This window comes from Antrostomus carolinensis, unplaced genomic scaffold, assembly GCF_000700745.2.
Source record: "Antrostomus carolinensis isolate BGI_N321 unplaced genomic scaffold, ASM70074v2 scaffold14061, whole genome shotgun sequence".
NCBI lineage: Eukaryota > Metazoa > Chordata > Aves > Caprimulgiformes > Caprimulgidae > Antrostomus > Antrostomus carolinensis.
Window position 1 is genome coordinate 59,485 of NW_010293576.1, and position 15,906 is coordinate 75,390.

At 42.5% G+C, this 15,906-nt stretch overlaps 1 protein-coding gene across 2 annotated transcripts in view; it reads left to right on the forward strand.

Annotated features, from left to right (window-relative positions):
• The window catches only part of FOXP1 (forkhead box P1), a 73,755-nt gene that overhangs the window by 48,878 nt on the left and 8,971 nt on the right, over window positions 1-15,906 (forward strand). For both annotated transcript variants that reach the window (XM_010177330.1, XM_010177331.1), the window contains exons 8-12: window positions 5,485-5,686; window positions 5,793-5,872; window positions 6,549-6,650; window positions 11,288-11,409; window positions 13,430-13,499. In XM_010177330.1, coding sequence (XP_010175632.1) covers window positions 5,485-5,686; window positions 5,793-5,872; window positions 6,549-6,650; window positions 11,288-11,409; window positions 13,430-13,499 — 576 coding nt within the window. The remainder of the gene's footprint in view (window positions 1-5,484; window positions 5,687-5,792; window positions 5,873-6,548; window positions 6,651-11,287; window positions 11,410-13,429; window positions 13,500-15,906) is intronic.

Genomic DNA, 15,906 nt, shown 5'->3' on the forward strand with positions numbered 1-15,906 from the left:
GCTCTTTAGTCCTTTGAAAGCTGATGAGATTCAAACACATTCTTACGGCGTGTAGTGATGGATGGCCTAAATCCTTGGCAGATAGGTCTGTACGCGGGGAGGTCGCTGTTGATGCCTGGGGAACTGCCAAGGGCAGCTCTGAGGAGCTGCTGGGCAGGCAGGAGTGGGCTGGAGAAGGAGACCACATCAGGAGCTGGGACAGTGCTAAATACCTTTAGAAATGTCCAGTTTTAGAATGAAAATGCCCAATGGGGCAGCACTTTAAAAGAAAATAGAAATATCTCTCGACTTAACATTTGGAGCATGTGAAGTTGTTCCTGTTACTGCTACGTGTCTTGTTTTGGTGAGACTAAAAGGCCTGAGTAAGGGGAGAACAAAGCTGTCTGTGAAGGAAAATGCTGTGACATATTTTTGTAAGGTGAATTTTTTTCAGAGTAAAAAAAAAAACCAAACCCCAACACAAAACCCAGAACTACAATTTCTCAAAATTTTTCATTCTGGATTTGCTATTAAGATACCTTCCCCTGTGTGGTGTTTTCACTGGTGTTAGTAATCAGCATAATAAGTTGAAATGGAAATTTGCTTTCTTTTGGGGGATTAACTAATGCCGAAGTTCATAGGAAAGGGAGGAAAAGGAAAAAGCATCAACCAACAAGTAATTCTGCATACTAGGTGCTCTAGCCATCTTTTAAAAATAGACAGAAAACTTTTAAAGAAACTTTTGGCTCTTTAACTAAAATGCACTGTCAGATATCCCTTCTTTAATGTATTTTTTTACCCTAACCATAGCAGTTACGATTGTTTTGAAATACTGTTTTTAGCAACTGTAATAACAAAGCATTTTAAAAAAAATAGTCTTTTAACTGTTGAGGTAATGACTGAGCGTTTTAGCTGCTGTAGCCGTACTTTATAGTTTGAAAAAATAACGATACGCAGCAATAAAGAGAGATTCTCAAGCACAACAAAAGCTGTTTTTATATACTGGTTTTCATTAAGTCTCACTCCTCAGCTTTGGTTTCCTTAGTATTCCTGCCAATAACAACACCTGCTAAGTGATTGCTGCCTGCCAGGCTCTGCATCTCGTACGCTCCTGTGTCCAGGCTCAAACGGGAGAGGAAGACACAGCATTTAACAAAGTTTTAGGCCCAGCCTTAGCTTTCTCTCTCACCCTCGGTGTCAAGAAAAAGAGTCTCTGCTCCAGAGTGTTTCAATCCTAGGAACTTGGTGCAGATAAATCCTCAGCCCCAGATGGGACCAGAGCAGCAGAATCCATCGCAGAGGAGCCACTGCCCTGCAGCAGCGGGTATGGCTCCCCCGTGACACCCCGAAATATATATATATTTTTTTATTTATTTATTTATTTATTTTCTTTTAAAAGAGTTTCAGAGGCTTTTTTTGTGTGAGGCACTATTGTCGTGTAAAATGTTTACACAAAAAAACCAAACTTAGCCCTACTGGGTGAGCCATTTACTTGGAAATCTGTTTTATGGAGTGAAGGAGAGGGTTACCTCTCTGCCTTGTTTGTAGCTAAAGAAAAAAAGCAAATGACTCAGTCTTCACCTTTACTAGGAAGACATGACTATTTCTTGAAAGGGAAGGTTAATAATAAAATCCTAAGCAGGATATTGAATGCTGAAACAATTACGGCATTTATGATTAAGTTAAAACAGTACAAAGAACTGTTCTCAAGAAAACCAAACTGAACAGAGCACCCAACAAGTTTCAGTGACTGAATTAGCAGAATTTTAGGACCTAAAACTTGTGGAATTTGGTGCATTTTCTGTTGGGTTTTTTTCACCCTTGTTTTGGGGATTTTTTGTTGATTTTTTTTTTTTTTTTTTAAAGGCTAGAGGAAATCCTCCCTCCCCTCCATCCCCAGTGCAAACATTACAAAGACATGTAACTCTGGTGCGAGGGCTGTACTCCCCAGCGTACTTGGAGAGTGCCCCACGTTGTGCCTTATTGAGTTCTTGCTCATTAAAGTGCTAACTCCTAAGTGAGTTAGGCTCCCTCCCCTCTGACAGCAATGATACCTCATCCAAAAATTACTGTATGTGGGAAACAGCCTGTTTGCAAAATACCAACACGAACAACTTTTCTAATCATAGTAACTTATTTTTAAATAGAAAATGCAAACAGGGAGAAACCGTGTCGAGTTTCCACCAGGAAAAGAAACCCTCCCAGCCTGGTCCCTCCCTGATCTTTGCCCAGCACAGTCATCCACGGGCGCTTTCACATTTCTAATTGACACTAATATTAAGATTTCAGAGTTTACCATTCGGATTAATAATTCAAGATGGCAACAAAACCAACACCATTCATAATTTGTTATTCTGCTCTATTTCACAACCGATTTTTCTGCCTTCGTGCTATAGATGCAACAAAGAAAGCAGCAGCAGCAGCAGCGAGGGTCTGCGGAGGGAGCGCAGCCCTCGCCTCCCTTACCCCAGCTTGTGTTTTGTTAACGGCATCAGCAGGGATCAGACCCTGGCTGGAAGAAGGGAGAGTGTCATCAAATAAAACGAGGAAAAAGGAAAAACTTCGCTAGCGATCGACAAGGTCGTGTTTCATTAACTTGTTGGTTCAGGCTCACAAATGGTCGTCGGAGGTGAAACACGGCAGACTCGCTGCGTTCCAGCTTTTTGTTCTCTCTTTCCTCACAGACTGCAGTCATGTTTAATTTGGAAACTGGGCTCCTTTGGCAAATTAGCAATTAGAACAATTTTGTGGGAATATGTATATGTGTCATTAGTTTTCCTGCAAATTAATAGCGAGAGCAGAGGTCAGGCAGAAATTTTCCACTTGACTGCAGCTCCTCTGTTGAGATTTGGCACTTTGTTTTGGAACGGCCACAGCTGCTCAAAGCCACAGTCTTCCTTTAGGAACTGTCTTTTAATTAGTTTACCTCATAGCCATTATTACAAATATTACTGCCTCCCCTCCTTGAAATAAAATTACTGTTTCTACAAAATATTCCGGTGACATCTTGCACCACTGCACATTGATGGTGGGGTCACTCGGATGCAGCGTTTAATCATTAGATCACCTCCATAAGCATCTCCTAATTAGAGTCCTTACAATACAATTTTATCTGGTAATTAGCTGAGATTGGCTGCTTCCTCTGTAGCTTATTAGTGGCAGCCCAGCAGTGGGTGTGAATCACAGTGTCATTTGTCAAGCCTGTTAAAGCCCCCCCCCTTTGCTCGTCCTCTTCTCTGTTTATTCCTAGTTGCTACCTACGCTGAAAAGCCTAAAGAAATTAAACTCGATTCACATTCCTTAAGCAGGGAACACTGACCTTTGTGGATCCTTTCTCGCAGTTCCCTAGTAGAAACAGATTAAATGTTAAGTTTTTACACGCTAAAAAAGGAAGAGGACTCTTTTGAAATGGAGTAGTTGGAGCTGTAATGATGAAGCACAAGCAGTGATCTTTCCAACAGGAGGGCCTGGCTGCTGAGCCTGCGCTAGAGACGGGCACTTAAAATTGATGCAGATTTGCTCGTCGTTATTGGACTGTTAAAATGTCCATTTAGAAACTGAGATAAAATACAGTAGCTTTAATTTCATGGTGAGACCTGTCAGTTGTACTATTATTATCGTCACTGGTCCTTTTATCATATGTAATAGATGGATGGATGGATAACAGGGAGACATTACTATATACATGTCCCTAATCGGTGCCCTTAAATCACGCCAGACAACAAACGGACCAGGCTGTTGCGGGCAGCACGTGGAGCCAGTGCCTGGCACCATGGGGGTTTGGACAGACATCCTCACCTCTGGGTTCTGTTGTGTGGTTCACATCAGTGTGGGACTATCTGGGAAATCAATACCCGTATTTCACCACTTCCCACAATTCCTCGCTGGATTTGCGCTCTCCAGCCTTGCCACAAAGCCTTAAATATTTCCCGCTGGAAGGCAACGCATGGTTTGTGGGTGCCTGCACAGAAGGGTGTCTGCAGGTCTTCTCCTCCCCAGTTCCTTTCCTTGGAGCAATGCTTGAGCTGTGCCGGGTGTTGGTGATGGGTTTTCCCTTGGCTTGCTCCATCTCACTGTTAGGATGGAAAAATGATCATAATTCCTCTGTCGCTCAGCTGCACCCTTTCTGTGGGCCATGGGCTCTCTGTGTTGGTATCCTTTATGTAATGTTAGAGATGTTTATTTTCCACTACCTTTGTTTTGGATAAATCCCATTGTTTTTAGAAAGAAACATTATTTGTGACTATCAACTCATACAAGGGATGCCAATAGGAGTTTTCTTATCTGGTTGCTTCCATACAAGGAAAATTAATACAGTGCCTTATGGATAAACATGAGATGTTTGGGGGCATAGCTGAGTAGCGCTCTTCGCCTTCATCTGCAAAGGTTTAATGTCCAGCAAAAAGGTATTTTAATCACGAACAAAAGTTGTAAAATTCTGGCCCTGTTAAATTCAGTAGGAATTTTGCTACCGACTTCAATGGGGTCAGGATTTCACCAATATTATTTGCAAAACTGCCTAAGGGGAGGAAATGTGGAAGTAGTCAAAGAGCCCTTTTCTCAGTCGTTTTTTCTGATGTTGTATGTAGTTAAGAGACCGGGTTGTTTGTTTAAAATATTTCAGCGGGAGTGACCTATTGAGATGGAGCATCGTCTTTCAAAGGGCGTTGTAGGGCAGAAAGAAAGGGTCGGGGAGGAATGTGGATGCTGGTCATATAAATAGGGTTGTGTATGGAAAACATTTGAGTTGTTGGAGTTGGGTTTGATACACAATCCCAGAGGCAGTTGTGTTTTACAGCCTGCTGTGGCGAGCTGCTGTTTGTCTGGGGCTGGGGTTTCGTGCAGGTAACGCTGATGCTTTCTGTCCTAGGAGAAAAAGTGGTGCCACTTCTGCTGGGCTGAAAGTGCTTGCAGTATTTCATGCAGTGTGATTAATTAAATTATTCCAGTGTTAACCTACTCTGGGCTTTGCTTTTAAAATGGATGAACGGAGGGAAGGAGAAAAAAAAAGCCCAAATGCTGAAGAGAGAGATGGCATTTCTGCCTAGTACGTCCCTAGGAAAGACTTGCCTTTTATTTTAAGCCTGATGCCTTCAATGAAATATCCAAGAAGATTGATTAGAAGCCGTGCATAATGATAGCATGGAAATAAGAGATGTGTGTGGTTTAGATTGTGAAACAATGGAACTAAAATAAAATATTAAAATGATTATGTACTGTGTGAGATCTTGTTTTAAGATTTAAGTAAAAATCCACAATTTGTAGTTCTGGCAGCAGGCTACATAATTCTTTAAAAAATATATATATATCTGGAAATATATATATTTATTTCCCTGTACTGGCTCCTAATGGAGATGTTACACCAGCACTTTGTGCTGAAGCATGCGCTCGGGCTGTGTTGTCTGCTTCAAACTGAGGAAGACCCCGTTATTGAGAATTTCCTCTGCAGCCTTTAATTAGCCAGAAACACCATTCGTAACGAAATCTTCATCCTTCCCTCCTCAGTTGAATCTGGTATCGAGCGTCACGCTTTCCAAGACGGCATCCGAGGCATCTCCGCAGAGCTTACCTCATACTCCCACCACCCCGACTGCACCCATCACTCCCGTCACGCAGGGACCGTCGGTCATCACTACCACGAGCATGCACAACGTCGGACCCATCCGGAGGCGGTACTCGGATAAATACAACGTCCCCATTTCTTCAGGTAAAGGGGTTCTGGTGGCACAGCCCCTTTGGTCGGGCCGCTTGCCGTTGCTTGCAGCCCGGCAGCATCAGGCTGTGATGATAACAGAACAACTGCTCTTATTTAGCAGATATTGCCCAGAACCAAGAATTTTATAAGAACGCAGAAGTTAGACCACCATTCACGTATGCATCTTTAATTAGACAGGTAAGCTGAGCCAAACACATGCATTTGGATTAGGAGAAAAAAAATAAATAAATAAAAAATCTCCCCTATATGTGCACACTCTGGATTAAATAGATTTTCAAACCTTTGGTATGTAAGCGTGCTCAAATGCTCAAACCTTTACTATAAGGGTTTTTAGAACTGCAATATATAACATAATTGCTTTTGATTAAGTATTACAATACGATGTGATTATTAGGAAATTCATTTCACACAACAGTGAAAATGAGCCTGTTTAAAGATGGCAAGTCAATTATCACAAGCTACAGTAATCTCTGATCCCTAGAATTAATCTGAGCTCTAAATAATTACTGAGCTTTAATCAGCTAGTGAAATGTTTTGCATTTCTCTTTGATTCTGCTTTATGAATGACTAATAAATTAATATTTCTGTAAGGAAACAGAAATAAAAACTCAAAACAATTAGATAATTCCATTTTGAATTTTGCCATTGAACTGTTAAATACAGCCATTCATCTTAGTTCATATTCTGAAAACCCTCCTTTGGATTTCTTTGCTCCAAATCTCTTCTTTCTTTTTCTTTCTTTCTTTCTTCCTTTCTTCCTTTCTTTCCTTTTTGTGTTTGGTAAAGTAAAGCTGTGAGTGTATTTTGTACTGGTGTGCTCATAACTGATCTTGCAATCGCTTTGCTTCACAAGGCCATCCTCGAATCTCCAGAAAAACAGCTAACACTAAATGAAATCTACAACTGGTTCACGCGAATGTTTGCTTACTTCAGACGCAACGCAGCGACGTGGAAGGTAAGCCTTAGCCTGCCTTTGCCTCCTGCCTTTGATATCTGACATGTACAGAATAGACATTGCTGATGACATAACAAATTGTAACGACATGTGGACATGAAAATTTAGATCGGCAGTTTTGACACACGCTGGGTGCCTTATCTGCAGGAACAATTTGATATTTGGCAGAAAAATTTCTTCTGCCTTTGGAAACCACTAATTGAATCCCCATTATTGGCTTTTATGTTCTGTGATTATGCCACGAGTTCCTCTGTGTGGTTGCTGCTAGCAGTGAAACTCAACCCCTTCAGCTGGAACATATTAAGGGGGGAAGAAAAAAAAAAAAAGGAGGTAAAGATATTGTGTCAGTAGAAGATACACTGTTTGTCTTTTTAGTTATGCCGACTGTAATCACAACCACCACGTTTTCCCTGGGATCTATAGATCACTGGATTTCTTTCCTCAATCAGTTGACTCTTAACTACATACACAGATCTACTACAAACTTCCTCTTTTTTTTTTAAATCACATAGCAGAAGCTTATTGAACATAATATGCAAGAAGCAAGCCTCACTATAAGAAATGTGTTTAACAGAAATAAACTTGCTATTTGGCACTTTAATTTCCTACCATAACCATCTTGGATATTGTTAAATAAGAAGTCTGGGGAGTTAATTTTATTTTATATTTTGGAGGGCCACTCCTTCCCTTTTATATAACATTATAGTATCCACACTGGCTTCTGAAGCTAGTGCAATTGCAGATGAATGAATCCAAAATAGGATTGTGTATCGCTGTAAAAATTGCAGCCCTGGTACTTTGAGCCTTTCTTAATCTAGATCACTCTGTTACTCTCAGCCAACTTGAAATGATCAGGTAGGGTGAATATGTCCCATACATGCTGTTTCATCAGCCTTTTCTGTTTTTCCTGTCTCAGCCTGCATTGAGGATTAATTCCTTTAGAGGACGGAGCTAAAAATGCTCCTTGGAAGTTAACTTGGTTTTTAGTAGGATGGTTTGCTTTTAATTCAGATCCCAGCGCAGTTTTTTACATTTTCAGCATTGGTCTAGAAGCTCTTAGGTTCAGGAAAAGTCTCTGTGATTGCTGCTTTGATTCTTCACTACAGTTGGAAAACATGAGCAGTGTTTCACTTTGCAGCTTCCTCACTATCCAGAAAGGAAATTAACTTTCCCTGATTTAAGATCCTTTTAGACCCGTCTGTCTTTTGCTGCTGGAGTGGTTCCAGTAGGACTTTTCAGCAGCTGCAGGTGTGGGTGCTAAAGTAAAAATCCTATTTAATTCCAGCAGCAAAGAGAAGGGAAGTGGAGGAGGGAGTGGAAGAAGGCAGCAGGCAGCCCTGGCCGTATCTCCTGCGAGGCTACTTTTAGGAATTGGCTTTGTACATCATGCAAAATCCAGTCCCAGAAGCCACGTGCACTTAAGTGTGCTTCTGCAGAGGAGGAGAGAGGCTGAGCTGCAGACCCTTGGGCTTGTAGAAGGGCAGGATGTGTCCTGGGGAGGCAGGTACCCTTTGGAGACCCCTCCAGGACCCCTGGACCTTGTGCAGGTGTCCAGGTCCTGCTTCACCCCAGGTTCCACTAGCGCTAGCAGAATTGGCAACTGCTTGAAGTAAAAGAGGTTTTTGTGCTGAAGACCACTCAGACGCCAGCCTTCACGAACAGCAGGGATGAAAATGCAGCTCTGGATTGGCATATGATGGGAAGCCCACAGGGCACAGAACAAGCACAAGGGACTAATGGCAGTATCAGAACAATCTGAATGTGTATGTGATGATTTGCACTCACCTTCAGCCTAAGGGGGCTTTTGGATCAGTGTTCCCCAAGTTTTGGGCCAGGGTTTGGTGTGGGCAGGCTTCCCTGAGCCCTCTTTCAAAACCACAGAAGACTGTAGGAATAAAGACCTTTAAAAAATGAACCTCTTTCCCAAAATGCCGTACAGCAGAGCCGGAGCAGTTATTAAAATAACAGACCCTTTCATTTACTACATTCAAGCATGTTCAGGGTAATTTTTCTGCAGAAGTGGCTTCCATACAAATATTTTTAACAAGGTAAATATATAATCTTACAATAATAGCTCCTAATTTTTCTGTTAAGCTGATTGCTGGGGGAGCACTGTGAACTGGTTCTGACAGGTCAGAGGCAATGTCTATTTGCTTTTATTTTTTGGAATAATTTGCTGGCACTGGGTTGCAGCCATGAGGCACAGGCTGCAGGTGTGGCTCCAAAACCTTGGGGTTTTGTTCAAATAAAACTGTTAGATATGCAGAGGCAGGGGAAACAAAACAATTTTTTTTTCTACCGTGAATTCCTTAAATAAGTGCTCACATGGAAAATAGAAGGTGAGGGCAACACTTCATGGACATCTTGCAAATATTCAGCTTGTTTGTCTCAACGTCCTCAGCAAGAGCCCAATCCAGCAGCCTCAACCATCAATTGCACATTGACTTCAAGAGAACAAGAACAGACTGTAAAGTATTTCTCCGGCATTACATTTATTTAAAGAAGAACACAAATATTTCTGCTCAACCATGTATTTAGAGACTGTTTACAAACTCCGAGGACTCACTTCGCTGAACTTTGCTGTGTGCGTTTGATCAACTGCTGTATGAACTACAAGATCAGCTTTCACTGGGGAAATAGGGTTATTATTCTTACATTTTGCTCCAGACTTGACAGTGTTCCCATTTTCACAGGAAACTGCCTGAGTTACCCAGATGTGGGCCGGCAGCCCTGGGTCGGGTTGCACTAGTTCGGCACCCACCAGCAGTTGCTGAGCTGGCTGATTTTAGCCCGTAAGGTGTGGGGCGTTTGCATGTTTTGCCTCCACCTCAAAATCAGGGATTTTGCCAAAAATTTCAAAAGCAGTGAAATCTGTGAGAGGTGGGAGGAGGGGGAAAAAAAAATATTAAAAAATAAGAAGAGAAGAAAGTAAGGGCAGGAGGAAGCAGCCCTGATGGACAGGTTGACTTTCTGCTCGATTTCTGCCTTGCTGAGAGGAAAAGCATATTCAAGCTTTATTTTTCCACCAGTTCACGAGCAGATCAGTGTGGAAAAGACAAAGCACCTGGACTCTGCCATAGAATGGGGATCAGGCACCGACAGCCAGAGGAAATGTGTTTGCACTCAAGCATCTGCTGAGCAAAGGCAGTTCAAGCCCTGACTCTTCCCCTGTACTGGGGACAGGAGCGTTGGGGACTGCGCTAGCGATTGCAGAGAAATGAAAAAGTAGCAGAAGACTCTTAGCTTCCCCTCCCAGGCACACACACCACTGCCTCTTAATTTACATGACAAATGCACTGTGCTGTACCCTTTGTTTGCACAGTGATTTAGACATTCATGATTAGAGCTCCCTTTCACCATCAAGACCTGATGTTCAGTTAAAAAAAAAAAAAAAAAAAGAAGAAAAAAAGATGATGATGACGACGGAAGGAAAAAAAATTGTAGTCTCTTGGTTGCCTAGACCCAGGCCATGTGTTTGGCTGGCATTGTGCCTGCTAACGAGTCAACCAGATTGACTAAATCAATGGTGCCAGTGATGATGGATGGAGTTTGTTCGCCTGCATATTTTCAGCAAATGGCTTCTTCTGTTTTCCCTGTTTACCAAGCCCCTTTCAGTGGTGCTGGGGACAAGCTCCATGTACAAATCTGAATGGCTTTGTAATAGGGTATTTGCTCAGAAAAACTCATAAAATGGGGAAGGAGAACTCCATTTGAGGAATAACAAGGCTCTTAGCACCGTTTCAGAGGGAGCAAGGACAGAAGAGCCACAGCTTGCTATGACATAGCGAGGTGCCTCATTATGTCAGGCTTCAGCAAAGGTCTGAGCGCGTCAAGGGGTTGGCTGGGCTCATCCTTCCCCAGAGCCAAGCTGCAGAGAGGACATCTAAGCATCGGATGCCATGAGCACGGGTCCCTCTGGGTGATGAGCTGTGGGGATATTATCACTTTGTAGAGAGCCCTCCTCGCGTTTTCATTTGGCAGAGGCACAGATCAGTCAGTACAGTAGTCTGCCAGAAATAGGAGCCAACTTCCATATAAGAGCAAGCCACGGAGGCAGGAGTCAGTGCCGTGCTGGCCGGTGGGGTGCTGCCGAGCCCCCGGTCTGTGCCGTGGGTGTAGAAGGAGGTTCAGCACCTGATTTACATTAGCCCAGCTGTGGGAAACCACAGCAACACCAACTCTGGTGCCTCTCTGCTAAGCTGAGCAGCCTGTACTTACGTGAAACCCTTTCTGTTCTTTCTAACCACTTTCTTTTCCAGGAGAGGATAAACTTCTCTTTGCAGAGCGTATATATTTGTTTTTAAAATGCCTAAGCAATATTTCCCTTGTGTTCTGTATGAAATATGCTGTATTGTACAAGATGCATGCTTAAAATTATGGCTGTTCTCATTCACACTGGGGATAATTGATAAGAATAACTTGAATTTCTAATCATGGGTATAAGCTTTTGTATTTATTTTGTCTTTGCAAAAAATAAGATGTAAAAAGCCGGGGAAAGCAAGCGGGTGCGGGGAGGGGAAGGGGCTTAACATTGCAAAATAAGGGCTGTCAAGCTGACTGTGCTGCTGTTCTTGGACGATGATGAGCATTTTCTCATAGAAAGTTTTTGAATGTTTTCTCTTTTATACTTGCTGCAGAATGCAGTGCGTCATAATCTTAGTCTTCACAAGTGTTTTGTGCGAGTAGAAAACGTTAAAGGGGCAGTATGGACAGTGGATGAACTAGAGTTCCAAAAACGAAGGCCACAAAAGATCAGTGGGTATGTCCACCATGTTTGAACTTCTTAGCCTAGCTTGGATCATGCTTACAGTTTAACGTAGAGGCTTTTGGCTGCTAGCTGGTGTTAGACCAACCACAGGTGGTTTCACATTGTTTCAGTTAAGGGAAACCAAGACAAACATCTCATCACTACTGTTTGTATGCCCACCAGTACCCTGACCCTGCTTGCTTGGTGTTTGTTGCATCACATGCTAGTAGCTTTTAGGTGGCAATGCATATTAACCCTCACAAACCATTTGCTTATGCTTATTGCATTTTATTTTCTTTTTCCTTTTCCCTGTATTTGATGTCTGTTCTGTCCCCGATCCCGTGTCCCTTTGTTTCCACTTCATCTCCTTTGCTGCTGCTCTTGTCCCAGGGTGCCATTCGCACCAACCTCTCACTGCATAAGTGCTTTATCAGAGTAGAGGATGAGTTTGGGTCCTTTTGGACTGTTGATGATGAAGAGTTTAAACGTGGCCGTCATATTCAACGAGGCCGTCCTCGAAAATACTGCCCTGATGAAAACTTTGGCGAGCTTGTTGCACAGTAAGAGCTTTTACTTGCTTTAATTTTTTTTTTCTGCTGTTGCTTTGCTTTGCATGATTTACCCATCTCATGTAGACTTGCATTTCACGAAATAGTGACATCACCTTTGCTGCTAAAGAAACTAAATTTTTGGTTGTTACGTGTATTTTGTGTGTCCTACTCTGATAATCCAAATGCCTGTAGTAATAACTCTGCTATGACATGTTTGTTCTAGCATTTGTTTATAGTGCAATGTAGACTAAGATAATTATGCTGTTGTAGACCTGTCAGGAAGACAGATAGATGCCAGGAAAGGCTTCAGATAAGTTCTAATATATAAATTCTAATATTTTCCTTTGCTTCCAGTTGTATGCCTTGTTTTGCAGCTCTTAATCAGGAACAGTGTAAGGTGCTTGTAAGACAGAAATGTTAAAAAAGTTTGAAAGCACAGCAAGACCAGCTGTAAAGATTATAATCAACAGGCCATCCTGTGTCTACAACAACCGTGCACAAATATTCCTGGGGTTCCCAAAGCAATTTTCTTTGACCTTTACTTGAAGGCCATCTCTCCAGGACAACTGATCCTTGTTGGTCCTTGTGCAAGGGGCTCAGTTAAAGACTCTTCTCACCATTATTTACTTCCACATGAAAAAAAACCCAAAATAAAAATGCTCAGTGAGCAAGAAAACTTCTCAGAGATTTTTTGCATTGGCACTTTTTATCTGGTTTGGATTCAGTGATTTTTTTATTCTTTTTTCCTCTCTGGTGGAACCAGTGATACTTAGATGCCTGTTAAAGAGAAAGCAGATTTGCTTGGCAATCATTTTTTCTCAAATCTGTCCCCTTATGTAAACTTAAGATGACTGAAGGGTCCAAAATAGCACACTAGAATATTTTTTAATAAAACAGCCTTTAGGGCAGCGTGTTGTTTTGTGTGGTCTGTACCATAGGCCATCCCTCACCAGGACCCTTCACCGTTTGCCTGGCAGGAAATAACGTGGCTGAAATCCTCCCTCATCGCGGTCCCCTTGCGAGGGGCTCTGCTGCCAGTGACTTTGAGAATAATTTGCATGAAGTAGTATTTAAAATGTCCCGTGATGCTTTTTGATCATAGCCTCCTCAGGATGGACCTTTACATGGTAACTGGCTCCCAGACACGACGAATATTGGAGAATTTCTCCTGAACACAGCTAAAATGAGCAGAGATGCCAAGATGTGCTACTAACACAGGGTAGTAGAACACATGGCGAGGTAACGTCAAGAGATAATGATGTTCCTTATTTAGTAAAGGCAAATATGATAACCATAGCCTAAAACTCAGATATTTTCTTTAAATTTAAAAAAAAAAAAAAAAGAGAGAAACGAAAGAGAACTTGTGTGGAAAAACAGTCTCAGCTCTAGTTTTCTGGTGTGGGAGGAAGCGTTACATGCTTGAAACGCTCATACAGAAGTTGGTTGCATTTAACTCTCCTTTTTATGTTTTTCTTATGCAGTAACCCTTCTCTTATTAAAAACATACAGACCAGCCACACCTACTGCACACCTCTCAATGCTGCTTTACAGGTAAGATTAATGACTGTAGCAAATATGCAACAGAGGCGTGTGTCTTCCCCACTCATTTCAAAATATATTAGCCTTGCTCTAATTAGATATTAAATTTTAATTCCGTTAAACTTTTTTCTTAAGTGCATAAAGCATCATAGTCCCTGGAGGCAAACACATATCAGGCTGCTTCAGCATTAGCTAGATGCTTAGCATTTTGAATATTGTGGCAAAAAAATTAAAAGTTCACTTATTAATATTTATCAGCAGTATCATAATTTCCATCCTCTTATTTCAGAATTTCACTTGAGGCAAAAATACCACAAGTGTAATTACTCTAGCACAGCTATTAATGTGCTGAATGATAGGATACTGCGGCACGTGACCTTCTATTGTTCATGGGTTTAAAGAGAAAGCAGATCATTTTTCCCCCTTTTCTTTTAAGGGCTATTTTTGCATATCTTCCTATTGTTGGTAAAAAATAAACATTGCAATTCCTCTAGAAAAAAAAAAAAAGATAATTTTTATTGGTTTAAACTGTACTGTAATTGTAAGACAAAAATTCTGGTTTTTCACGATGTAGAAATACACAAAATGTCTGTGCACAATTAATAACTTGCAGCCTAAAAGTGTGTCCGTCTCCAGCCCTTTTTCATGTGCTGTGTATCAGGTTGTCATTTTTTTCCCCCTCTCTACAAATTCCTGAGTCTACCTCAAAAACCCAGGTAAGGTCAGTATTTGCTGTATGAACTAAAGATACAAATGCATTACCGTGTCCTGAATTTGCAGGGGTGGAGTGTGCTTGTGTGGGGGTTCAAGCCTGTTCCTTGTTGTGTGAATTAATTGGGGAGGCAACACCATGCGTGGTTGCACCCCGGTTGTTTGTTGAGGGTCGCTTCTTGAGAAGTTCATTGATGGCCATGGATGTTTGCTTGGGCAACTGTGTCTTGTGGAAGGTTTAGCGGCCTTCTCTTTTCAGAACCAAGAAACAGGAGATTATTAGGAGAGAAGCAATGTTCTGCATTTCTTCTAATCATTTGAGTTTAGGCAGTAACTTCTGAAAAGCAAAGGAAAGCATGTTTAAATGAAGCAACTGTAAATACTGTTCATTAGTAACTTATTTTCCCTTGAGTCTTGTGAAGTGTGATTTTTAAAGACTGCTTTGTCTCCTGAATAGTATTAAGATTACAGGCACATTTTGCATTCATGAGACTGAAAGGCAAAAACGAAATGATCCTGCATTTCTTCACATTGTTAGCTATGTGACTAATTTCAATTAATATGCTTATCATACGGAACTGTTCGTGTTTTATTTCTGAAACACGTGTCGTTGTCGTCATCTCCATCCATTCTTGTCTTTTCTGATAACCTCCAAACTGATTCCCACTTTTCCTGGAAGTGGCACATACTCGTGTATGGTGTGAACTGAGTTGATGGAGAGAAGAGCCTGGGCCAGATTTGCTGCTGCTGTGGCCCCCCCCTCATGAACAGGGGTGAATTTGTAGTCTAGAGCTTCCTCTCAAGGGGAAGAGGAGGGGTGGGTGCTGATCTCTTCTCTCTGGCCACCAACGCCAGGAGCAGAGGAAATGTCAGGAAGATGTGCCAGGGGAAGGTGAGGTTGGCCATGAGGAAAAGGTTCTTGAGGCAGAGGGTGGTGGAGCACTGGAACAGGCTCCCCAGGGAGGTGCTCATGGCACCAAGCTTGACGAGATCCCAGCAGCATTTGGCCAAGGCCCTCAGGGACATGGTGTGAATGTTGGGATTGTCCTGTGCAGGGACAGGAGTTGGACTCAATGATCCTTGTGGGTCCATTCCAGCTCACAACATTCTATGATTCTGTGAATATCCATTGCACTGAGACAGGTCCTCGTGTAGGTTGAAAATGCACCAGCAGTTCCTCACTCCTCTCCCCCCACATTGGATTTTGGAGGCGGAATCCCAGCAGGTGCTTGGGTGCTGGACTGGGGTTTGGGTGAAGTCATGCGGGTGGCAGGTGCCACGTGGGCAGTTTGGACCTTGGTTGGGCAATAACCTTCTCCCTAGGACACAAGACTGTTTGACCTTCCAGTGCCTAAGTTCTGTCTAATTAATAATTAACAAGCAACATTCCCCCAGGTTTTGCAGACATCTGCAAAGACCGGCTCTTTGCACATCCCCATGAGCGCAGTGGCCGCCTCTCTGCAGACCAGGGGATGGCACGGTGTGCTGCGTGCCGCCGGGATGGCTGGCTGTGTTTGTCTCCTGTGAGGTGGCGGAGATGCCCCTCTCCGTCACCCCCACCCCTCTGACATCTCCCCCATCTATTTTCCCTCACTTCCAGGGAGAAGCAGCAGCTCTCTCCTTGCTCTGTGTGCAGAAGGTACAGGGACTCCAGCTCTCACCAGCACTCTCTTTTCCCAGCGGGTTTCTGGGGGCTTCCAAAACACAC